General features: G+C 43.1%; 1 protein-coding gene across 48 annotated transcripts in view; it reads left to right on the forward strand.

Annotated features, from left to right (window-relative positions):
- Nucleotides 1–21,770, forward strand: part of TLK2 (tousled like kinase 2) — a 142,719-nt gene extending 120,949 nt beyond the window's left edge. For 44 of the 48 annotated variants that reach the window (XM_054670566.2, XM_054670563.2, XM_063799149.1 and 41 more), the window contains 6 exons: nt 4,678–4,767; nt 8,750–8,919; nt 10,141–10,279; nt 14,223–14,334; nt 16,144–16,251; nt 20,496–21,770. In XM_054670566.2, coding sequence (XP_054526541.1) covers nt 4,678–4,767; nt 8,750–8,919; nt 10,141–10,279; nt 14,223–14,334; nt 16,144–16,251; nt 20,496–20,669 — 793 coding nt within the window. In that variant the 3' untranslated portion in view covers nt 20,670–21,770. The remainder of the gene's footprint in view (nt 1–4,677; nt 4,768–8,749; nt 8,920–10,140; nt 10,280–14,222; nt 14,335–16,143; nt 16,252–20,495) is intronic. The other 4 variants (XR_010153064.1, XR_010153065.1, XR_010153062.1 and 1 more) reach the window with 1 other exon arrangement.
- The last annotated feature ends 4,643 nt before the right edge of the window (nt 21,771–26,413 follow it).

A 26,413-nucleotide genomic window follows, 5' to 3' on the forward strand; every position in this document is an offset into this window, starting at 1 on the left:
GTCCTAAGCCAAATAGTGCTGAATTACTTAAAATATCAGTTACTGTCTTTGTAAATAAGAACTACATTCTTTCTTTTTTTTTTTTTTTTTTCCAAGACGGAGTTTCGCTCTTGTTGCCCAGGCTGGAGTGCAATGGCGCAATCTCAGCTCACCACAGCCTCCGCCGCCTGGGTTCAAGTGATTCCCCTGCCTCAGCCTCTTGAGTAGCTGGGATTACAGGCATGCGCCACCACCCCGGCTAATTTTGTATTTTTTTTTAGTAGAGACAGGGTTTCTCCACGTTGGTCAGGCTGGTCTTGAACTCCCGACCTCAGGTGATCTGCCCACCTCAGCCTCCCAAAGTGCTGGGATTACAGGCACGAGCCACTGCGCCCAGCCAGAACTACATTCTTAAAATAGTATTGGTAATTATATTGTGTAAGCATATTCTGTTCTTCTAAAATTCAGAATATGAATATGTCAGACTATACAGTACACTTTTGTTCCTTATGAAATGATTTAAACTAGAAAAGTACCTTAAAAATGCTAATCATATTAGTCGTATGTTGCTTAACAATGGGGCTACATTTTGAGAAATGTATCGTTAGGTGATCTTGTTGTTGTGCAAACATCACAGAGTGTACTTAATGTAAGCTTAGATGGTATAGCCTACTACATACCTAGGCTGTATGGTATAGCCCATTGCTCCTAGGCTACACACCCGTATAGCATGTTACTGTACTGAATACTGTAGGCCAGTGGTTTCCAGCCTTTTTGGCACCAGCGACCGGTTTTGTGGAAGACAGTTTTTCCATGGACTGGGGACAGGGGGACATGGTTTCAGGATGATTCAAGCGCATTACATTTGTTGTGTACTTTATTTCTATTAGTGTTACATTGTAGTATATACTGAATTAATTACACAGCTTACCATAATGTAGAATCAGTGGGAGCCCTGAGCTTGCTTTCCTGCAGTTGAACGGTCCCATCTGGTGGTCATGGGAGACAGTGACAGATCATCAGGCACTAGGTTCTCATAAGGAGCACACAACCTAGATCCCTGGTGTGTACAGTTCACAGTAGGGTTTGCACTCCTATGAGAATCTGTGCCACTGCTGATCTGACAGAACGTGGAGCTCAGGCGGTCATGCGAGCTACAGGGAGCAGCTGTAAACACAGATGAAGCTTTGCTCACTCACCCACTGCTCACCTCCTGCTGTGTGGCCCAGTTCCTAACAAGGCACGGACCTGTACTGGGTTGGGGACCCCTGCTATAGGCAGTTGTGTTACTAATTGTGTATCTAAGCATATCTAAGCATAGAAAAGGTGCAGTAAATATACAGTATAAAAATGGTACACCTGTACCATTAATAGAATTTGCAAAACTGGAAGTTGCTCTGGGTGAGTCAGAGTCTAGGATACTGTTGTACACTACTGTAGACTTTATAAACACTGTACACAGAGGCTACACTACATTTATTAAAAATTTTTTCTTCAAGTATAAATTAATCTTCACTTACTGTAACCTTTTTGCTGTAGAAACTGCCTTTTTTTAACCTTTTTGACTCTCATAATAACACTTCGCTTAAAAAAATCACATTGTACGGTTGTATGAAAATATTTTCTTTCCTTGTATCCTTGTTCTATAAGCTTTTTTCTATTACAATTTTTTTTTTATTTTTAAACATTTTTTGTTAAGAACTAAGGCACACAACTCATTAGCCTAGGCTTGCACAGGGTCAGGACCATCAATATCACTTTCTTCCATCTCCATCTTGTCCCACTGGAAGCTCTTCAGGGCCAATAACATGCATGAAGCTTTCACCCCCATGATAACAATGCCTTCTCCTGGGATACCCTCCGAAGGACCCGCCTGAGGCTGTTTTGTAGTTAATTTTTTTTTTTTAATAAGTAGAAGTGGTACACTCTAAAATTTTTTTTTTTTTTTTGAGATGGAGTCTCACTCTGTCGCCCAGGCTGGAGTGCAGTGGTGTTATCTCAGCTTACTTCAACCTCTGCCTCCTGGGTTCAAGCATCTCTCCTGCCCCAGCCTCCCAAGTAGCTGGGATTACAGGTGCACACCACCGCTCCCTGCTGCTTTTTGTATATTTAGTAGAGACGCAGTTTCTCCATGGTGGCCAGGCTGGCCTCAAACTCCTGACCTCAAGTGATCCGCCTGCCTCAGCCTCCCAAAGTGCTGGGATTACAGCCGTTAGCCACCGCCCCTGGTCTCTAAAATTTAAATAATTAAAAAGTACAGTGCAGGCCAGGTGCCGTGGCTCATGCCTGTAATCCCAGCACTTTGGGAGGCCATGGCAGGCGGATCACTTGAAGTCAGGAGTTCAAGATCAACCTGGCCAACATGGCAAAACCCCCTCTCTCTACTAAAAATACAAAAATTAGCTGGGCGTGCTGGGATGTGCCTGTAATCCCAGCTAGTTGGGAGGCTGAGGCAGGAGAATCACTTGAACCCGGAAGGCAAAGACCACAGTGAGCTGTGATCGCGCCACTGCACTCCAGCCTTGGCAACAGAGCGAGACTCCATCTCAAAAACAAAAAAAATGCAGTACATGAGCCCTCACTTAGTAGCAGTGATAGGTTCTTGGAAACTGCAACTTTAAGGGAAACAAGGTGTAACAAAACCAATTTTACCATAGGCTAATTGACATAAACAAGAGTTAAGTTCCTGTGGCATATTCCTGGTCACAAAAACATTACCCAGCTTCTAAATAAAGACTAAAACACTTCTAATACTAAATGTTGAAATGTATATGAGCTTTATATACATTTAAGAAAGTTTAATAGAAACAAGGTAACATTTACCCACTCATTCCCCACTCAGGGTTGAGGGTGGCCAGAGCCTAAATCAGCAGCTCAGGGGCAAGGTGGGAGCCACCCTAGACAGGATGCCATCCCATTGCAGGGCGGGTACACACACACACACACACACACCCCATGTGGGTATGCCCGTGAACCCAACACATGTGCCTTTGGGATGTGGGAGGAAAGCAGAATAACCTGAGAAAACCCACACAGATAGGGGAAGAACAAACAGACTCCACATGGACAGTGGTGCCGACCAGGAATTGATTTTTTTTTTGAGATGGAGTCTAACTTTATCACCCAGGCTAGAGTGCCATGGCACAGTCTCGCCTCACTGCAACCTCCACCTCCCAGGTTCAAGTGATTCTCCTGCTTCAGCCTCTTGAGTAGTGGGGATTACAGGTGGCCACCACCACGGCCAGCTAATTTTTGTATTTTTAGTAGAGACGGGGTTTCACCATGTTGGGTCAGGCTGGTCTCGAACTCCTGACCTCAGGTCATCCAGCGACCTCAGGTGATCCACCCGCCTTGGCCTCCCAAAGTCCTGGGATTACAGGCATGAGCTGCCGTGCCTGGCCCTTTTTTTTTTTTTTTTTTAAATCAGCGTTATAACAAAATGATGTTATTTAAGGGCCTGCTGTATAGTAAATACATAAACCAATAATGTATTCGTTTATTATCATTATCAAGTGTTATATACTGTAGATAATTGTTAGGTGCTAGACTTTAATATGGCTGGCAGCACAGTAGGTTTGTTTACACCAGCATCACCACAAGCGCGAGTAATGCATTGTGTGGTGACATCATGACTGCTGGGTCACCAGGTGATAGGAATTTTTCAGCTCTGTTGTACTTTTTTTTTTTTCTTCCTCAGTTCATGGGAAGCTCTGTTATACTCTTATGGGACCCCTGTCATATGTGTGGCTTAGCATCATTGACCGAAGGGTTGTTATGCAGTGGATGACTGTGTCAAATTCGCCATTCTAAGAAAACTGGGGTTCCATAATTTCACATTTCATATTTTATTAGAATAAAGTAAAGCTAATAGCACTTAAATTGTTTTTGTAAGGAGGATTTAAAAACAAAAAATACAAAGTACTGCTAATTGATTTATGTAACAGATAATGCTTTAACCTAAGGGGTTTACATGCTAAAAATGACCCCTTTGATGTTACCCGAGCATATATACATTTACAGATATGATGTATCAGCTTTAGAGGAGGGGGGAAAATAACTGTCCTTGTTATTTTAAAATCTATGATACTTGAGTATACGTGGAAAAGAGGTGTGATTATCATAGAATGAACTTGAAAGGGATGAAAAGGGTTGACATCCATTCACTTAACAAATATTTGAGCACCTGTTATTTTATTTTATTTTATTTTTGGAGATGGAGTCTCGCTCTGTCACCAGGCTGGAGTGCAGTGGCGCGACCTCAGCTCACTGCAACCTCCAACTCCTGGGTTCAAGTGACTCCTGCCTCAGCCTCCCGAGTAGCTGGGACCACAGGTGCGCACCACTATGCCCAGCTAAGTTTTGTATTTTTAGTAGAGACGGGGTTTCACCATGTTGGCCAGGATGGTCTCCATCTCTTGACCTCGTGATCCACCTGCCTCGGCCTCCCAAAGTGCTGGGATTACAGGCATGAGCCACTACGCCCAGCCAGAGCACCTATTATTTTCTCAATGGCTTGGTAGATTCCAGCGGAGAAAATAGGATGAGCAAAGAGAAAAGTCAGATGAGGGACCAGATGGACCTGAATGGAATTAACATGTGGAGACAATAGAGAAATGATTGAATATTTAGGAGGATCTTTGAAGAGTTCTAAAAGGCAGACCAATATACCTTCTTGTTAATTTTCCCTTTTGTTTACAGGCATGCATGTAGGGAATACCGGATTCATAAAGAGCTGGATCATCCCAGAATAGTTAAGCTGTATGATTACTTTTCACTGGATACTGACTCGTAAGTGCTGTGCCGTTTTACCTTAACAGTTATATTATTTTCTTGCAATGCTGATTGTTCATGGAATAGAGCTGAACTCTGGGTCCAGGACATACCCTCTGAGGGAACCAAATAATTTGTGACAAATGATCAAACATAAATTCAGATTTGGATCAGCAAGAAACCTCTAGGCCAAAGGACATGTGCACTTGTGTGCCAGTAAATGTTTAACAACCAGCTTGGTATGAAGAGAGACAGGGCTAATTTATAGTGTTTGCCAGTTTCCGTGGTGTAGATATTCCTCCTGTGTCTAATTTCGATGTACCACCTGTTTATTTTTGTTTTTTTTAAACATCTTAATTATAATTCACATACTGTATGATTCACACATGTAAAATATACAGTTTAGTGGTTTGTAGCATATTCATAGATACATGCAACCACCAGAGGCAATTTTAGAATTTTTTCACCATCTCAAACCCCATCATACCTTTTACTACTATTCATCTATTCCACCATTCCATCCCTCTGCCCTAGCCCTAATCTGTCTGTTTTATCTTTATAGATTTCCTATTCTGGACCCTCATATGCATGGAATCATATAGTATGTGGACTTTTATTACTGGCTTCTTTCACTTACCATGGTGTTGTCAAATTTCATCCTTGTAGCATGTGTCAGTACTTCATTCCTTTTTATGGCAAAATAATATTCCATTGTGTGGATATACCACATTTTGCTTATAACGGTTTGATAACCAGCTCACAAAATTCTTGAAAATTTAAGTCAGCTCTTGGAAACTGGCATGAGTTGGTGCCAGCATGCCACTGACGTGCACTAGTGAGTGTAGACTGTTCAAGAGAGTTTCTGCTCACCCCAGAGACTCTTATGAACATTGACAGACCTTTTTAAAAAGTACTGGCTATGTGATTTTATTCTAGACTGAGATAAGAAATGTGGCATTAATGAAGACAAGGCTCAGTGCTACATGTTGAAATACAGGCCTCATAGGCTTATAGGATGTTAGAATAGGAAGGGATCTCAGAGTCCAGCCTTTTCATTTTATAGGTGGATTTTGAGGACCAGAGAAGTTAAATAACTTGTCTGAGATAGTTATTAATTGTGGGCATTGCTATATTTTGTTACTTGGTATAGGTAACCTCCCGTGCCTCTGGGTTTATCCAGTAGTTTAGCTGGATATATCTCAGCATTTGGAAATGTTTCTCTGTAGAAGTCTGAACTGAATCAGAATATACCCTAGGTCTAGACTTCAGGTTCCCTCAGCCTCCCAGGGTAATTCTAGGAGTTTGGGTCTGTTCTAGCCAACAGTCTCAGATATGGCTGTGCAGACAGCTGCCTTACATTTAGAAATAACCCCAAAGAGGACTATAATTCCCTTTGGAAACATGACCTGGGCCGTTCTCTCAGGGATTTCTTCTTCTCATTTGGGTAGCCCTGGCACTGAGCTTAGCCATGTGTGTTTCACGTGGAGTGGAATTTTTTTAAAAAGATCTAGTTAGAAGGCAGGATTGGGAAACAAGGGGCGGGGCATGACATTACTGTTTTGCTTTGAGTAAATTTCTTGAATACTAGGTAGACCCCCCTCTCTGAACTATTAAGTTCAAGAACTATTTCGAAGTTAAATATCAGGCTCAAATTATCTGCTGTTTTGAATTGTATACACACTTTTAACTAATGTGAGAAATTGAGTTGGTTCTATACTATTCTTGAGTTGATTACTTTGTTCTTCCTATTGTATGTATGATGAATTTTCACCAAAAATAAGTCAGACCATGATTTTTAGAACATCTTCTGAGAATTGTTTGGGTATTAAAAGTGAGGCTTTATTTTCTTTTCTTTCGGTTGTTTTCCTTTTTTTTTTTTTTTTTTTTTCCTGAGATGGAGTCTCACTCTGTTGCCCAGGCTGGAGTTCAGTGGTGCGATCTTGGCTCACTGCAACCTCCACCTCCCAGGTTCAAGCAATTCTCCTACCTCAGCCTCCCACGTAGCTAGGATTACAGATGCACGCCACCATGCCTGGCTAATTTTTGTAGTTTTAGTAGAGACAGGGTTTCACCGTGCTGGGCAGGCTGGTCTTGAACTCTTGACCTTGTGATCCGCCCGCCTGGGCCTCCCAAAGTCCTGGGATTACAGGCTTGAGCCACCGCGCCTGGCTGAAAGTGAGGCTTTATTTTCAACTTGCATTTGGGTGAAAGAATCATTCCATTGAGCATGAGTCTATATTTCAGATTTCAGAATCTCAGATCAGAGGAATCTATAAATTTCAGACATTTCTTTTTTTAATTTTATTTTATTTGAGATGGAGTCTTGCTCTGTTGCCCAGGCAGTAGTGCAGTGGCATGATCTTGGCTCACTGCAACCTCCACCTCATGAGTTCAAGCAATTCTCCTGCCTCAGCCTCCCAAGTAGCTGGGATTACAGGCATGCGCCACCATACCTGGCCAATTTTTTGTATTTTTAGTAGAGACAGAGTTTCACTATGTTGGCCAGGCTGGTCTCAAACTCCTGGCCTCAAGTGATCCACCCATCTCTGCCTCCCAAATTGCTGGGATTACAGCAGACATTTGTTTTCAAATAGGGTGTTAGCATGCCCTGCTATGTTTCTTAAGATACATAAGATATTGTTCAGTTTGTGGTGTCCACAGGACCATGTGTGTCCATGTTCAATTGCAGTGCTTTATGAAGGCCTCAAATTGCTCAGTGGCCCATAGTGCTAGTCCTGAGTCTATTTGCTCTCAGTTCTGTTCCTCGCCCTTTCGCTGCTCTGTATCTTTGGGGGGTTAGCCTGTGTAGGCTGTGTTTATCAGGCCCATGTGTCCATTGGTGTTCTGCTGGTTTCAGCCAATGGGAAGGCAGAAATGGGAGGGGGTCTCCACCTCCTCTCCCTCCCCGCAATTCTAGTTTCCCCTGATGACCCTGGGTTCTGGTTTCACCATCTCCTCCCTTCTGGCCTGCTTGCCTGAGGGTGCTAATGGCTTCCTGCTGTAGATGATCTCTAGGGTGCCTCACTGACCAGTTTGTCTTCTCAGCTCTTCCATCATCTGTATGATCAGTTCCCTGAATTAAAGTCTCTCTGTTTTAAATGTTCAGGTGGTTTTTTCTTTCCAGGCTAAACTGACTGATACACCCACATTGTCACAACTTAGAAAACTTCAAAATGTATTCATCCCTCAGGAATATTCAAACAGTTCAGGACACCTTACTTCAGAGTATAATGCCTTGGAAGATAGACACGTGACCTGTGATGCCACCAATGGCATATGGTTTTATGTTTGGGTCTGTATGACATATTGACATAAGGGAAGGAAAGAGAACCCACATATGTTTGTTAGAACCATAGATACTATACTTTACAAGCTCTTTTACACCTTGTGTTTAAGAGAAATTGTAGTGCAGTATTGTGCCAAGCTGTCAGAAGACGTAGTATGCAGTCAGTTTTTGGGACGTGGGCAAACTCTAGATTCTTACTCATTGCCAGCACTCAGGGTTATATAAAATGTTTGCAGTGCGAATTGTGTACCTAGCCAAAATTGCGCCACTGCACTCCAGCCTAGGCAGCAGAGTGAGACGGAGTCTCAAAAAAAAAAAGAGAGAATTGTGTACTTGATCACATTCTGGTTGTTTAGACGTGGATGTGTGGCATGGGTGTGTAAAGGAGCCCCTTCCAAGAAGATACCTAGCTTAAATACATTATAGTTCTTATCAGTATTCTTATAGTCTAGACTCAAGAAGAGGTCTGCCATGGGTGAACTTGAGCACAACAGATTCCAGCATTGAGGGTGTGGAAACTCTTCAAGAGAATAAGCAGTTTCTTACCAGAAATCCATCAGCTAATACTGAATAAACAATTGAAGAGTATTTTAAGGAACAAAGAAGAAAGGAGTGAGAAGCTGATGACCTGAAGTTTTCACGTGGGACTAATTTAGGTAGTCTTAATCTGCTTGCTCTTATTCCATGGTTAAATATTGGTTTATTTGTCTTTAGGTTTTGTACAGTATTAGAATACTGTGAGGGAAATGATCTGGACTTCTACCTGAAACAGCACAAATTAATGTCGGAGAAAGAGGCCCGGTCCATTATCATGCAGATTGTGAATGCTTTAAAGTACTTAAATGAAATAAAACCTCCCATCATACACTATGACCTCAAACCAGGTATGTCTAACTTTTAGGAGACAGTATTAGTGGGTTTTCTTTGGTCTTATAAGTGACTTTTAATTTGATAAAGTTAGAGAATTTCACAGCAGCCAAGAAAGGCTAATAACATCTGACTTTTGATTGCCTGGGTAGGTGTGGGAAAAAAGAGTCCTGGCCAAGCAGCACTGGGTTTAGGAGGGCGTGTTGGATTAAATACTCTGGAGAAACAATACCTTTATCTTTGGAGCCAGGGCAGTTCATGATGTAAGTCTCATTAAGAAAGAACTGTTGCAGCAAGTTCAGTTTTGTTTTTTTCCCATGACTCCTACTACATAACAGTCCCTCTGCTTCAGGTCTCTTTGATAAGAGCCCCCAAATTAATAACTTATTTTTACTTATATGCCTCTCTTTTCAATAAATTTCAAGCAGAATTTTTCATCTTTTTGTATGGTTATTATCTAGCTTTGATGTTCATCAGCAAAGAGTACAGGGCAGCTAGAGTCCTTACCTCTATTTTTTATTGTTATCTTCAGCTGTGTTTTAGAAATCTGCATAGTTCTATAGACAACTCTAACAGCTTAGCTTGGGCATTAGGAAGATGGTCCACATTTACCTTCTGGTGTTGCAAAATTGTAAACTTTGCTTTACTCTTCTGGTAGGTGCATATTGCGTCTCATTGACTATTCTCTAATGTTCTAATACAATTCAGATGACTAAAACATTAATTATGATGAAGAAATTTTTTAAAAGATGGCTATTTTGTGAATGAATTTTCCATAACTGAATTCAACACTTTCCTGCAATGGGAGCTGTAGGCGGTGCTGTGGTGCTAGCTTTGGTTTCCTTACATGGTTTCTTTGATTCCTCCCCCACACCCCAAGTGCTGTTCTAAACAGGGTAGTTTAGAGATCCTCACTGAAAGTTCAGATGAAAGTTTCCCGTCAGTTTTGACCAAGTGAACAAGGATATTTTACTTTGGCCAGTTATTTTTATTTCCAGAGCTCATCATAGTGGTGGTTTTGGCACATTAAGCAGGTGATTCTTGGAAAATAGAAGTTTCAGCAGATGCTGAGGACTCTCCCTGAGTATCCAGAGTCCAGATTGCTTGATTCCCAGGATTTGGATGTTTGCTTTTGCAAGAGTTTGAGTTCAGTTGTCCCCTTCTTATCTGCTATTACTTTGGGTTTTTCTCTTAAATCAGTAAGTCTCTGCTTATTCATGAAGGTTTTTATTTTTTAGGTAATATTCTTTTAGTAAATGGTACAGCGTGTGGAGAGATAAAAATTACAGATTTTGGTCTTTCGAAGATCATGGATGATGATAGCTACAATTCAGTGGATGGCATGGAGCTAACATCACAAGGTGCTGGTACTTATTGGTAGGTATCCAGGAGCTCTGCCAGGTTGGCTATAGAGATGTGGCTCTGTTATGCTGAAGTGTTGATAATGAATTAATTGCTATATGCTATCTGCTAGGCAAAAATGCCAAAAACCAAAGCAGACTTTCTCCCCAAATCATTACTGTCTTTTCAGCAGTTTGACTCTTGGTATTTATATTAATTTGTCTTAATTTTTCTTTCCTTTCTTGAAAATCCTTAAGAAGGGGAGCTTATATGTGTCCAGGTATTTGAAATGTATGTTTTTTGTACAGAGTTGGCCTTGCAAGTCAGTAGAGAACAAGGTTGCTCATGTGGTGTATATAAAGAATGGCCCCAAAATCTTTCTGTCCAAATACGGGTCTCTCTTCATGGGTTAATGGGATAAGGGATTTGTCTCAAGAGTTGCCTGAGGATGTTGGACTGTAGGGAGTTATGAAGATCAGGATGAAACATAACTATAGCACATATGAAATCTATATAGGAAAAAGTGACTACAATTTACCAGAAGTTTATCCATGTCTGTTAGCCATGATCTAAAAGTTTTTGAGGCACATTTCTTCACATCTCTTGTCACCTGTCTTCCCCTAGCCACCCGCACCCAAGCTAGCTCTGCCTGCCAGTTTTATGCTTCTATTTCTGCCTACTATTACCTTTGGCCATTAGAACCATAAAAGATACCTGAAACTCAGGCCTTTAACTCTATGGTTGTAAAAGTGTGTTAAAGCTTCCTCTTCCATTTTGAGGTGGTCACACAAGCCACATATTGGTGTATATAAAGAATGGCCCCCAGTTTTTTTTAGTCCAAATACAAGTCTCTCTTCATGGCTTAATGGGATGAGGGATTTGCTTCAAGAGTTGCAAGAGAAGGCGCTATAGCACCAACGGAGGGGCAACACATGTTATTTGTACCCTAGGGAAGGTGGTCAAATCACTTTATCTTTGGAACTGGAAGGTCCTAGGCCTTAGCAGAGAGTACTGACTGTCTGGGAATCAGAGGTAGAGGAGGAAGCAGAGGGGCATGGCGTTCACAACACAGCATCAGCCCTGTGCTCATCGTGAAGCCTGCCAATAACACCATGGACACAATGCCCCGGTTTCTGTTGCTCCTTACTGCTTGTGGAAATGGTACCTGTTGTAAAAAGTCAGTCCCTAAATTAAAACTTTGAAATTATAGATTTAAAATAGAAGCTGCATTTACAATGTTTATTCACTGTGGTGGTTATTGTGGGCTAGTGTTCCTGTCACTAAGTGATACAAAAATATCTGCTGCTGGAAATTCTAGAAACAGGTCTATACCTCTGCTATATAAATTCACTGGAATTTGGATTTGAGCTTTGTGTTTGATCTTTTTTTTTTTAAGGCACAGTTTTTTTTGCATTTAAAATAGTTACTGCTGTAGTTGCTTACCTACAAAAATTCAGTGATTAGAATTTAAGTAAAAATTATGTGATGCTAGGGATTTTGCTTCAGAGTAGTCTGTTGGGAGAAATGGTGGAGATTGGCCACATGTTGATAATTCTTGAAGCTGGATGGTGCTTACTTAGGGGGTCATTTTACTGTTCTTTCTGCTTTAGATTATAGTTGAGATTTTTAATAATTTAAGACAGGGCTTCTGAGAAGATTAAGTGTTACAGGTTTCTATGAAGGTTTGAAGAGTCTCCAAATTGGTAGAAATACTGTTGTAATCACTATCTTCAGTATGTCAGATAAAAATAATCCTGAAGGGTATAACAAATTATAAGTAACTATTTGCAGTATTTACTGGTTACAGAATTCTTCTACATTGAATACTTTATTTATTTAATTTATTTATTTATTTATTTATTTGAGACGGAGTTTCGCTCTTGTTGCCTGGGCTGGAGTGCAATGGTGTGATCTCAACTCACTGCAGCCTCCGCCTCCCGAGTTCAAGCGATTCTCCTGCCTCAGCCTCTCAAGTAGCTGGGTTTACATGCACCCGCCACCACGCCCAGCTAATTTTTTTGTATTTTTAGTAGAGATGGGGTTTCACCATGTTGGCCAGGCTAGTCTTGAACTCCTGATATCAGGTGATCCACCCGCCTCGGCCTCCCAAAGTGCTGGGAATATAGGCGTGAGCCACCACGCCTGGCTGAATACTTATTTTAAAGAAGTGACCCATAGACTATGCCTTGAGAATAATTGTTTTTTTGTATGGGGATTTTGATTGTGATGGAATATGCAACTATATATATATATATTTTTTTTTAGCACAGTTTAGTATCATAGAGCTGTCTTTTACTCTCCTCTCAAAATCCTTGATAGTAAGTTAGAATGCTTATTATTTTCAGTATTATTTGGATGAAGAATTAATTTCATTCACTTACAGGTGGAGAAACTGAGACCTAGAAAGGGATTTGCCAGACATGTACAATCAAGTGACAGGTCTTTTTATATTCTAAAAATCTTGCTAGCCAGGTGTGGTGGCTCATGCCTGTAATCCCAGCACTTTGGGAAGGCGGGCGGATCATGAGGTCAAGAGATCGAGACCATCCTGGCCAACATGGTGAAACCCCGTGTATACTAAAAATAAAAAAATTAGCTGGGCGTGGTGGTGCACGCCAGAAATCCCAGCTATTCGGAGGTTGCAGTGAGCTGAGGTCGCACCACTACACTCCAGCCTGGCAATGGAGTGAGACTCTGTCTCAAAAAAAAAAAAAAAAAAAATCTTGCTAACTTATTTTTCTGCATTTGGATGAGTTCAACAACTCCTATTCTTCCCTGCCACTGCCATAAAAAAGTCACAAATACATTTAAATGGTCATTTTAGAATTAAGGTTATACTTATCCAAGATCATATTTAAGTTGTGTATATTAAAAAATCAAGAACTGGCCAGGTGCAGTGGCTCACGCCTGTAATCCCAGCACTTTGGGAGGCTGAGGCGGGCGGATCACGAGGTCAGGAAATCGAGACCATCCTGGCTAACACGGTGAAACCCTATCTCTACTAAAAATAGAAAAAATTAGCCCAGTGTGGTGGCACACGCCTGTAATCCCAGCTACTTGGGTGGCTGAGGCAGGAGAATCGCTTGAACCTGGGAGGCAGAGGTTGCAGTGAGCCGAGATCGTGAGTGAAGTGGGACTACTGAGAATATTTACCACTCTTAGGAAATTGAGAACTATTTTGATGCCCTATAGGGACATTACTGCCTCCCTAAGTTAGAGTGTCTTTTCTTACTTTGAGATGGGGGTCTCACTCTCTTGCTGGAGTGCAGTGGCATGATCTTGGCTCACTGCAGTCAACCTCCCCCAGGCTCAGGTGATCCTCCCGCCTCAGCTTCCCAAGCAGCTGGAGCTACAGGGGTGTGCTACCAGGCGCAGCTAATTTTTGTATTTTTAGTAGAGATAGGGTTTCGCCATGTTGCCCAGGCTGGTCTCGAATTCTTGAGTTCAAGCGATCTGCTGGCCTTGTCCTCCCAAAGTGCTGGGATTACCACACCCCGCCTAGAGTGTCTTTTCATTGACTTTCCATATAAGTCTAAGTTGACTGTTAAAATTCATATATTTTGGCCAGGTGTGGTGGGTCACACCTATAATCCCAGTACTTTAGGAGGTCGAGCTGGGAGGATCACTTGAGTCCAGGAGTTTGAGACCAGCCTGGGCAACACAGTGAGACCCCACCGCTACAAATTTTTTTAAAAAACTACCCAGGCATGGTGGTGCCTGCCTTTAATCCCAGCTACTTGGGAGGCTGAGGTGGGGAAACCACCCGAGCTCGGGAGGTTGAGGCCGTAATGAGCCATGATCATGCCACTGTACTCAGCCTGGGTGACAGAGCAAGACCCTGTCTCAAAAAAAAAAAAAAAAAAAAAAAAAAAAAAAAAAAAGATATTTCTATTTTCAACAAGATATTTTAGTCTTTTTGTACATGTCTTAAACTTATATGATCATTATTCTAATAATTTATATTTCTTTTTTGTCCCAGGTATTTACCACCAGAGTGTTTTGTGGTTGGGAAAGAACCACCAAAGATCTCAAATAAAGTTGATGTGTGGTCAGTGGGTGTGATCTTCTATCAGTGTCTTTATGGAAGGAAGGTAAGTTAGAAGGTTGATGGAGAAGCTTGATCTCTTTCTTGGGTGGCACACACACACATAGTGCCTTGGTATGGATTAGTCTCTTGGAGTTAATTATTGGGTTATACAAAATAGAATCCTGAAAGGAGTGGTTTAAAGAAAATACAGACTTAATAATACAAGCCTTATTCGTAAGCAGAAATCCTCAACCCTAGGGCACCTAATGAGTTCTGCTGGGCTGTTAAAAACATGCACTTTTGCTGTTCTCAATTAGATCTGGAACATGTATTTATTCTGATAGTATGTATAGAGATTTACAAAAATCGTTTATTTATTAAAGTATACAATCTTCCCAAGAACCTGGGGGCCCCAAGAACCAAAACTCAAAATATCCCCAGAATCTTTATCGCCAGCCATCCCATTAGTTGAACCTATTATTAATGAAAGCGTGCTTTATATTTCTATACTGGGGAGATGGTGTCAGGATGTATTCATTGTTACCTCTGATCAAGGTGACATATTTCAACAAGTGGTAAACTACACCTAATGAATTGTCACATTTGTTTTTCCTTGTGAACATGCCTTATAAATGTATATATTAGGATCCATTTGTGTATTTATGTTCCTGTTGCTGTTTTTGTGTGTTTGTTTGTTTCAGTGTTTCCCAGTAGGCTGTGGGTATAAGCCAGATGGGAGTTCTGTGTCTCCTTTGAATTCTTAATATTTTGATTACATTCCCCAGACCAGGCTCTTAATTCAGATTATACCTTCCTCTTTAGCTTCTCCTTGGTCTTTCTTTTTTTTTTTTTTTTTTTCTATCTCACCTCTCTAAAACAGGGAAACTATTCAGAGGTAGTAGGTTTAATTATTATTTACATTCCCTGACAATGTTGAATTGCTGCCGATAACAGCAGTAGAAATTATCTAGAAATAACTGTTTGAGAGAGATCTCAGTAGAACCAGTATAGAGAGACTTGAGTTGAACTTGTTTTTAAGAGTTTATTAGAAAATGGCAGCTCGGTGACCAGGCGTGGTGGCTCACACCTGTAATCCCAGCACTTTGGGAGGCCGAGGCAGGTGGATCACGAGGTCAGGAGATCGAGACCATCCTGACTAACATGGTGAAACCCCGTCTGTACTAAAATTACCAAAAAAAAAAAAAAAAAAATTAGCCGGGCGTGGTGGCGGGTGCCTGTAGTCCCAGCTACTCGGGAGGCTGAGGCAGGAGAATGGCGTGAACCCGGGAGGCAGAGCTTTCACTGAGCTGAGATCGTGCCACTGTACTCCAGTCTGGGCGACAGAGCGAGACTCCGTCTCAAAAAAAAAAGACAAAGGAAATGGCATCTCGGCATAGTTGAAGCCATTAAGTAACCCCAACTCTTTCTTTTTCCCACTCTGTCCTTACCCCTCTTGGTTTTGACTTCCTTTCCTTCTCTTTTTCTGTTTTTTGAGTTGGCCTGAGGCACAGGTGTGTATTTCTTAGGGCCGCATGTATCCCTCAGAGCAGGTGAGGTTGCTGGGTCCTGCTCTAGATCTCCCTTTTCTCTGGTGTGAGCAAAGCTTAGCAGAGCATTAGGATATAGGAGATGCTGCTTCTGGTCCCCACTCTGCTTTGACCTGGTAGTTGAACTGTGAGCAAGTTACATATGCTCTGAGCTCTCAACCCCTTTTATCTATAAAGTGAGAGAACTAGAGGGGATTGTCTCCAGAGTTCCTTGCAGCAATTCAAATTAGAAGATGTCTTATCCTTTTCCTTCCCTGGGGTATTGAATTGTTTTCTCTATAATTTTCATCAGAGGCCCACATTATTTGTTTGTTTTTATGTGACAGCCTTTTGGCCATAACCAGTCTCAGCAAGACATCCTACAAGAGAATACGATTCTTAAAGCTACTGAAGTGCAGTTCCCGCCAAAGCCAGTAGTAACACCTGAAGCAAAGGTAAGTTTTGTTTGACCCATTGGCCAACAGAAACGACTGTTTTGCTTTCTGTATTACTTTTTTGGGTAATAGTGGATGGATTCTTCAGTGTGAAATTCAGCAGTTAATAAAAATATTAGGATAGGCATGAATTAATGTTCCTAAGAACACTTGACAGAAGAACATTGCTTACACCCTGACCACCCCATCCCCAGTTCCAGTAGAAGGAATGTTGATAGGTGGGTGTTTTAATCTGGAAAGGCTCCCTAGAGTCAGAAAGGGAGGGAGAGCAGACTCCAGTTGAGAGAGAACAGGTGTGTGGATGTCACGAAAGATACCCAGCTTCATCTGTATTCAGGGATTATGATTAATTTGGGGAGCTAATGCCCATGTAGGAGAAATTATATAAGAGTACTAAGGCATTTGTATTAGTCTGTTCTCATACTGCTAATAAAGATATACCCAAGACTGGGTAATTTATAAAGGAAAGAGGTTTAATTGACTCAGCTCAGCATGGCTGGGGAGACCTTAGGAAACTTAGGTAACCACCCCCATGATTCAGTTACCTCCCACCAGGTCCCTACCATGACACGGGATTATGGGAACTACAATTCAAGATGAGATTTGAGTGGGGACACAGCCAAACCATATCAACATTATAGGGTTAAATGTCAGGTGAATGGTAAGCAGTAAATTCTGTTGCAGTTGGTGAGGGCATAAAAAACTCAGTGAGGCAAAGGAAACATGGAATGGGAAGTGGTGAAAAGGAAGCTATAAATAATCACTCATCCTTGCCACATCTGTAAACCAAGATTCTAGTAGCCAGCCTACTTTTTCCTTGCTATTTTATTTATCTCTATTTATTAACCAGTTCTACTTAGGTGAGTGGTAGCCAGCCCCATTGGGTGCTGTGGTCATTTAGCATTTTTAAAGTCAAAGTGAGCAGTTATAAGTCTTTTGTTGTTGTTGGTTTGAGACAGAGTCTCACTCTGTCACCGTGTCTGGAGTGCAGTGGCATTATCACGGCTCACCACAGCCTTGACCTCCCCAGGCTCAGGTGATCCTCCCACCTCTGCCTCCCAAGAAGCTGGGACTACAGGTGTGCACCACTGCTCCTGGCTATTTTTTTGTATTTTTTGTAGACAAGGGGTTTCGCCATGTTGCCCAGGCTGATCTCGAACTCCTAGGCTCAAGCCGTCCGCCTGCCTCGGCCTCCAAAGTGCTAGAATTATAGGTATGAGCCACTGTGCCCAGCCAGTTACAAGTCTAATCTCTTTTTTCGGTGTTTGATCTCTGCTGTTCCCTCACAGTGTAGCTATGTGACATAGGTTAGGAAAGAACCTCTTTTCCAAGTGGTTTAGCTGCCATGTCACAGGGTAAGAATTAACATCTTTAGCAGTTGTTTATAATTCCTGACTGATGGCTCCCTGTCCCCATTGTTCAACAGTTTAAGTACTGCCTAACCAAGAAATCAAATCTGCAAGGGAGAAGTCCCATGACACATCCCTAAGGCAAATGCTGATTTCCTGACTTGTCCTAGGAGAGCTGGAGAGAGGCTCAGCTTTGAAGCCTGGTTAACCTAATTTTGGTGTCAGCTCTACACTCAGTAGTAGCTGTGTAACTTTAGGCAAGTTAAACCTTTTAAGCTGCTTTTCCTTATCCATAAAAACAGAGACAAAAACATCTTCCTTAAAAGGTGTTAGTAGCTAGGTGCGGCGCTGTGCACCTGTAATGTGCTATGATCATACCTATGAATAGCCACTGCACTCCAGCCTCAGCAACACAGTGAGACCCTGTCTCAAAAAAAGAAAAAGAGAAGGGTGGTTGTGAGGTTTAAGAGGACTGGTAGCACCTAACCCTTGGCAGATTCTCTAGCTAGCTGCTCTCACTACCCATGCCACAGCTGCCACCCAGAGTCGATACTGAGGGACTTGAATACGTTATCTGGTAGATGTTTAATTCTCCTAATCTGTCAGGTTTTTCAAGACTATTTCTTTATATAACTTTTGTCAAATTTTCATGTTTATTCAATAAATAGGTGAACAAATGTCTCCAAAACTTTAGAGTCTGTTAGATGAACTTGTTGTGAAGAATACAGAAGTATCTCCAAATGTTTCTATGCATTATCTCCTGTGTCCCTGTTTCTCCTAATCCTACCCTCTTCTCTTCCTGTCCTCCCACAACAAATATTTACTGAATGCCTGTGAAACACTAAGACACTATTCCGGGTAGTGGAGATGGAATCGAATATGTAGCAGTGAACTCTGCAGAACAGTTCCCTACCCTTAAGGAGTTTATATTCCACTTATGAGAAAAACAATAAAACAAAAAGTGGATACATTTCAGATGGTGACACATGTTATGAAGAAATAAATCAGAGTAGGGGGATGAGGAGGTGGAAACCTCTTTTTTTGATGGCATGGTTAGGGAAGGCCTCAAAGATGAAGTGACAGTTTGAGCAGTATCTTGAATGGTATGAAGGTGGGAGCCATGATTTGCAGGAGCCGTTAGATCTGCAGGGGAAAGTATTTTAGCATAGAGAAGCTCAGATATGAGAATGAGCTTTTTGCAGGTCCACAGAGCAAATGGGAAGGTGGTAAGAGAGGAGGGTGAGGGTAAGTGTGAGGGAAGGCAGTTGCAGGTTTTAATCAGGGCAACTATATGAGTTGATTGCTGTTTTAAGAGCTGACACTGGCAGCTACAGAGAAAATTCAAGGTAAATGAAGTTTACTTGGCTGAGTGCCATGGATCACACCTGTAATCCTATGGGAAGATGAGGTGGCAGGATTGCTTGAGGCCACAAGTTTGACACCAGCTTGGGAAACATAGTGAGACCCATTTCTACAAAATATTTTAAAAGTAGCTAGATGTGGTGGGGCACGCCTTTGGTCCTAGCTACTTGGGAGGCTGAGGTAGAGGATCACTTGAGCCCAGGAGTTTGAGGGTACAATGAGCTATGATCATGCCCGTGCACTCCAGCCTGGGTGACAGAACGAGATCTTGTCTCTAAAAAAAGTTTTAAAAAACAGTTTGACCAGTATTTAAGCCAAGATAACCTGTTTAACTCCAATTCCTTGTCTTTCACCTAGAAAGGCTCATTTTTAAAGGCCAAGGATCATTATGTTCATTTCTATGAATTGTTTTTATCTTCCAAATGCTTTAACCAAGCCAGTACCTGTAAGTCTTTAATTTTGAAAAACCAGGATTGGCATTGTATTATTAATTTGTTTATCAAACATGGGGGAAAACCAAAAAATCAGTAGCTTGATTCATGTTGTAGATTTTGTTTCAAATCAACTTTGCTTTTTAGAGCAGTTTTAGGCTCATAGCAAAACTGAAAGTATAGAGTTCCCTTATACCGCCTGCTGTACCCATGCACAGCCTCCGCATCGACATCCCCTGCCAGAGCAGTCCATTCGAGAGAGCCAATGAACCTATCTGTACCGACACATCACATCCTTGTCACCCTCATGTAAAATACTGAGTTTCTGTAATAATGACGTTTTAGATTTTTTAAGATTAATTTATTTAAAATAGTTATATTGAAACTGATTAAACAGAACTAGCTAAAAAATAGGAAGAAAGCAAGCAGGAAAAGACAGATAATCTATATAAGGGCCTTTATGCTAAGACTTACAGAAACTAAAACTACATGGCCTCCATATTGGTAGTCAACTGGAATTCCGTGTGCAACCCCACTCACTGCATTTTTGGGTCTACAGTATTATTGCAGATGCAAGTCCTTTTCACGTTTCCCTTTACGACATAGGGAAATAATTTTATAACCTGTGACACATCATAGTGTTAGTCGTTGTGTGTCTCCTGACACTTCATATGGTGACAGAATTTTCGCTTCCTCAGGAAGTTCACATGAGGCCATGGTTTGTAGATGGAGGACCGTGAAGTTAGATCATTCCCATCCAAACCAGCGAAGACAAAGAGAGATTTTTTTTTTTTTTTCTGTTGGTCTTAGTGCTTTGGGGGCAGGAGTATTTAGAGGTCATGCTTCCTTTTTCCTCCCTTCAGTAATGGCTTGGCCCTTTCTGTCTGAGAAGGGATCGGTGGCAGCAGAGAGGTACTTCTGTTGGTGCTTCTCCTTCCCTTGTGTTCTTTGGGTCTGCCTGGTGATTTCTGAGGAAGGCCTTAAGCCCCTTCTCTTTAGTTGATATTTGCTCTGGGCCCTGGCAGCCGATAGAGAGCCTTAGGGTTCCCTCCAGGGGTGCCAAGACTATCTGCCTCTGTCTTCAAGAAACTCTCCTTTGCAGGCGTTTATTCGACGATGCTTGGCCTACCGAAAGGAGGACCGCATTGATGTCCAGCAGCTGGCCTGTGATCCCTACTTGTTGCCTCACATCCGAAAGTCAGTCTCTACAAGTAGCCCTGCTGGAGCTGCTATTGCATCAACCTCTGGGGCGTCCAATAACAGTTCTTCTAATTGAGACTGACTCCAAGGCCACAAACTGTTCAACACACACAAAGTGGACAAATGGCATTCAGCAGCGGGTTTGGAACATAGCGAATCCGAATGGATCTGATGAAACCTGTACCAGGTGCTTTTATTTTCTTGCTTTTTTCCCATCCATAGAGCATGACAGCATCGATTCTCATTGAGGAGAAACCTTGGGCAGCTCCGGCCAGGCCTTGTAGGAAAAGGCCCCGCCCGAGGTTCCAGCGTCAACGGCCACTGTGTGTGGCTGCTCTGAGTGAGGAAAAAATTAAAAAGAAAAACTGGTTCCATGTACTGTGAACTTGAAAACATGCAGACTCAGGGGGGTCCCTGATGCAGTGCTTCAGATGAAGAATGTGGACTTGAAAATACAGACTGGGCTAGTCCAGTGTCTATATTTAAACTTGTTCTTTTCTTTTAATAAAGTTTAGGTAACATCTCCTGAAAAGCTTGTAGCACAAAGGCTCAGCTGGGGATGGTGTTTGACTTCGGAGGAAAAAAGTTGCTATTGCCCGTTAAAGGCACTAGAGTTAGTGTTTTATCCCTAAATAATTTCAATTTTTAAAAACATGCAGCTTCCCTCTCCCCTTTTTTATTTTTGAAAGAATACATTTGGTCATAAAGTGAAACCCGTATTAGCAAGTACGTGGCAATGTTCATTCCAATCAGATGCAGCTTTCTCCTCCGTCTGGTCTCCTGTTTGCAATTGCTTCCCTCATCTCAGTAGGGAAAAAATTGAGTGGGAGTACTGAGATGTGTGGGTTTTTGCCATTGGACAAAGAATGAGGTTAGAAGACTGCAGCTTGGAGTCTCTCTAGGTTTTCAACTATTTCTTCACAATTTGAACACTTGACGGTTGTCCCTTTTAATTTATTTGAAGTGCTATTTTTTTAAATAAAGGTTCATCTGTCCATGCAGTCCTCTTGGATTCTCTGAATGTAGTAACTATGAAGCTATGCCAAAGGTAGGCAGAAAATGGGCTTGGGAGCCAGACACTCCAGGGATCAGTAGTTCCTACCCATAGTCTTTGTGTGCTTGCTAAATGGTGTACATTTCTTGTTAACCACGTTATTAAAACTTGATCAGCACATAAGCTTTCTTCTGTTAGATCTTTTGGCAGCAAACAACCTTCCCCCCAAGCCTCTGAATTTTGTGGGTGTGTGGTGGTGTGTGTCTGTGTGTGCATGTACACACACACTTTGTCTAGCTCACTTTAAAAGATTCATCAAATGGAATTTTAAAAATAATCTGAAAAGAAATAGATATTTCAGGCCGGGCCTGGTGGCTCACGCCTGTAATCCCAGCACTTTGGGAGGCCGAGGTGGGTGGATCACGAGGTCGGGAGTTCGAGATCAGTCTGGTCAACATGGTGAAACCCCATCTCTACTAAAAATACAAAAATTAGCCTGGCGTGGTGGCATGTGCCTCTAGTCCCAGCTACCCGGGAGGCTGAGGCAGGAGAATTTCTGGAACCCAGGAGGCGGAGGTTGCAGTGAGCCGAGATGGCACCACTGCAATCCAGCCTAGGCGACAGAATGAGACTCTGTCTCAGAAAAAAAAAAAAAAAGGAGAAATAGATGTTTCAAATATGAACATTCTTTTGGCACCAATTTTCTTTTTTAATTTGGTTGTTTCTGAGATGTATGATCAACTGAAGATGGAGCTGAAATGGGAGACGGGTGGCCCCACCGTGCCCTTGAAACAGCAGAGCACTCCTCAGTAGAGAGGGAGGGAGCCAAGAGCCTGGACATGTGGTCGCCAGCTTGGAATGTTACTGACATATGTGGCGAGGGCTTAGCCAGAAATATTTAAAGATGTAGTATTCCGGCCTGTGAATTGTCTGGGCAGGGAGGGGGAGTCAGAAAGGGTAGAGAGCTCTCAACTCATGACTCTAGTGTTCCTTTCACATGTGAACAGTGTCACTGATGACACATTTTCTAGGACCTTCGTTTGTTTTGTGGACCTGCCTCAGTCTCCTCAGTATCAGGCGATCTTAAGGGAAGATGGAGTGTTTCAAATTGGAGAGAAGTTCATGGGTAGGTATCGTCCTGTGGAATTCTGAATGCAAGGAAGTCAACCCCAGAGGCCTTGGTACCCCCAGCTTTCTAAAACTACTTTATTACAATTTATATGTATATACCCATGCACATATAAACGTGTGCATTTATGTATGTGTGTATAGTACCTTTTTTAAAAAAACATTTCCTCCAAGCTGCTAAGCAAAGGGTCTCCCAGGTCGAGCACAGTGCTGAGAGGATGGTGTCTGCATAATGAAGACATGGATGAAGCTGAGACCGTGTTCAAACTCACTGAAAACAATGAAGTTCTATTCCTTTTTTCTTCCTCTCCAATGATCTTGCAGTTGATTTGTTTCTTTTTTAATTTTTTAACATTTTTTTAACGTTGAAAAAATGCTGCGTCTTTCTTTAAGCCTTCCCAGTAACTTCCTGCCTTTTTTTTCCCCGTGGGCTTTTAAGTGAAGCTGCAGGATTTTATCTTTCAATCTGCCCTTTCTACCCTTATCCTATTGAAAGGATGCCCTCTTCCCTTGCTTTTTTGGTCTAGGGCCTGTTTGGAGCTAACTAGGCTTGGCTGAGTCTGGGCAAGACCTTCTTCCGAGGCATGGACAAGCCCCAGAGAACGTGCAGAACATTGACCTTTCCATTGACTGTCTTTCAAGCAGCCAGTGAAATCACTAAGTGGGGTTCTTCCATGACATATTTTGTTAATATGGGTTTCACTTTTTCCAAGAATAGTCCCTTGTTGCCACAATGTTGATTTACTTTACACAATGACAGTATGTATTAATTTGTAATTAAACCCATCCAGATTGTTTTAGCCTTTTCCCAATGGGGTGGGGGAGGGAAGAAGGATATTAAAATAAGTTTTAAGAAGCAAATTTCCCAGCCTCTTGATTTGACTCTAGTTCTCCAGCTTCTCACAGGGACCTGACCACCTAGGGTGCAGATTGGGAGAATCCTGGCAACAGGCTGAGTCTCAGGGCATTGCAGGCGTGGGAATGTGTTGATTCATGCAACACCTTTGGTACCTTCAAGTGTGCCAGGAATAATGCTTGTTGGTGGGAATACAGCAGTGAACAGGACAGGGAAGGCCTGGCAATCTAGGAGTCAGCAGTCCGGGAGTAAGGGCCCAGGAGGGAAGGAACTGGGCTCGTGCAGTGTGAGATGGGCAGCTTTAGATGGAGACTCACCAGGAAGAGCTGTATGTCCCCACTTCTGTGGCAGACCTGTACATGTCAGCTATCTAAAAAAGGGTTCTATTTCCCTCCTTCCATCATTCTCATTGCCGAAGCTATCTGCCTCATTTCTTAAGGCAGAATCACAGAAGGGTTAAGAGCCTAGACTTTAGGTTTGGGTTTAGACCCCACCTCTGCAAGCTTCAGAGATATCTCCTTGCACTGTGGGAGTAAGGAGTAGAGATAAGATATGTAAAGTGCCTGGCTTGCTCATAAGAGGGGAATCAAAAAATGTGGTTTAAAAAAATATCACAAGATCTAGTAGTGGAACCCCAAGTTCACTAGTGTGAGGTTCAGAGCCTTCTACTCACCACATACCACATGCAGACCTTTGAAGAGACTGCCCCTTTGGCTTGAGGTTCAGTATCAACCTCTATCTTACAAGGCCAGCAATCTCCTCTTCTTCCCCTGGCTCCAAAACTGCTTTTGGCTGAACCTGGGAGAAGCATCTCTATGGACAAAGGTGTCCAGCAGCGTCAGCATCACCCGGGAGCTTATAGAAATGCATACTCTCAGGTCCCACCCATTCCTACTGCGTCCGAAACAGAAGGGGGGATGCCTAACAGGCTGTTTCATCCTCCAGGTGTTGCTGATGCAGGCTCCAGTTTGAGAACGCCGCTGTAGGCTACCTGACTCCCAGGCGGGATGAACACTGAAGGGTACCAGTCCTGCCACCCTTCCTGCCAGCCAACTACTGCAATAAGGGTGGGGTCATTAGAGAGGGTGGCTATGAGGCCTCTTCTGAACTCACCCACTTGGAAGACAGGACTATTATTTTCTACATTGGGAAAAAACTCCAACGCTGTCGGCTGTCCGACAGCATATGATGTCATACATAGTTGCCTTTATGGGGAGCACCTGGAGGGCCCCTACAACATATCCCTTGCACAAGTACCTAACAATACACTGAAGAAACATTCACTCGTTCGGGCAAAGCTTCTCACCCTTGGCCTTCTCTTAAAATATAAAACAACTATAACATTTTCCTTTCACCTGAGGGGTCCAGGGCTGCAGAAGGAGCTGGCTAAGACCTGGGTCTGCTTATGAGTCCACCCTGGCCCACTGGATGAGGGAGGGGTGAGGAGGGCCAGGGCTGGATTGCAGCTCTTTGGAAAGCTGGGAGAGAAGAGGTCGCAGGAAGAGGAGGAGGGTTAAAGCGGTGGTGAGTGGCTAGAGACTCAGGTTGCTGTTGAGTTCTGTGGTTGGGTAGGGGGAACCTGCCAGAGGCTGGAAAAACAGGCAGGCCTGGGAGCAGGTCTGGGACCTGGTGGGGGCAGGGAATACAAGAGGGCTATTGTGCTGGGGGAGCCCAGCAGGGGTGTGAGACAGGCTGGAGTCAGCAAAGGGGTGTGTGTGTACATGTGTGAGGCGCTGGGCAGGAGACCCCGTGGTGAGGGGGTCAGAGAGCAGCTGGCTGACTGACTGACTGACTCCTGGGTGTGGAGGGAAGTGCCCAGCTAGAGAGCTGTGCTGTCCTCAGCCTTGCAAGCAGCCTGCAGCTGTGGTGGCTTCCCCATGTGTCATCCAAGGCTTTTCACCCTGAAAGCTGCTTGGAGAGGGAGCAGAGGTCGATAGCAGAGAGAAGGGGCTCTAGCACTTGTGCTTTGCAAAGAAGTTTCTCGGCTGTGTTGCTTCACAACCTAGGCATATGCAAGGTAGGGGCAACTTGATGGGTTTTTTCCTCCTTTTCCTTTTTTTTTTTTTTTTTGTTATTGTGGAGGCAGGCTCTTATTATGTTGCCCAGGCTGGTGTTGAACTCCTGGACTCAAGTGATCCTTCCACCTCAGCCTTCTGAATTGCTGGGATTACAGGCATTGTGGCACTATGCCCAGCCACTCTCTGATTTTACATGTGGAAACTTAGGCCTAGAGAGGTTTGGTACGAGCAGTGGGTGGAGCAGGAGTGACTGGGGAGGAAGGGCCTACAGGCTTGAACATTGGGTGAGCTGGATTCTATGAGTGCCATCTTTTGGGCAGAGGCTGCTGTGGGTAAGGGCTGCACTTCGGCTCCCCTCCGCCAGACTCCCTTCACTTTGTCCCTCCCCTGCCTCATGGCTTATGGCCCTCAGAAGAAATCTACTTGGAGACTCAGCCAGTGTGGGCAGCAGACTGGCTCTGCAGTCCTGGGCTGGAAGTGAACTTAGATGGGAAAATGGAGGCGTGGCTTTGCAGAATGTCAGTGCTGCCTATTCCCTAAGCCCTCTCTGTTCCTGTCACGCTCATAGATTAGGAAGCCATAAGCCTGTCCTGCCCCTAGAAACTGCATCTTCCTGCTCCGGAGTGTCCTAATTGGGTAAGTGAGAATGGGACCCTCTGCCTTGGCTTCCTTAAGGTTGCTGTAAGGCATAAAGGGGTTGTGGGATAAAACAGAGGGTGAGGCTGGTGGCCACTTCCATGTCACAGTGGCCCCAGGAGAGATGTCCAGAGGACATAGATGTCCCCCTAGTGGGGGTCTTGGCTTGTCATAGTGTCAGACGTGAG

Source organism: Pan troglodytes, chromosome 19 (assembly GCF_028858775.2).
Source record: "Pan troglodytes isolate AG18354 chromosome 19, NHGRI_mPanTro3-v2.0_pri, whole genome shotgun sequence".
NCBI lineage: Eukaryota > Metazoa > Chordata > Mammalia > Primates > Hominidae > Pan > Pan troglodytes.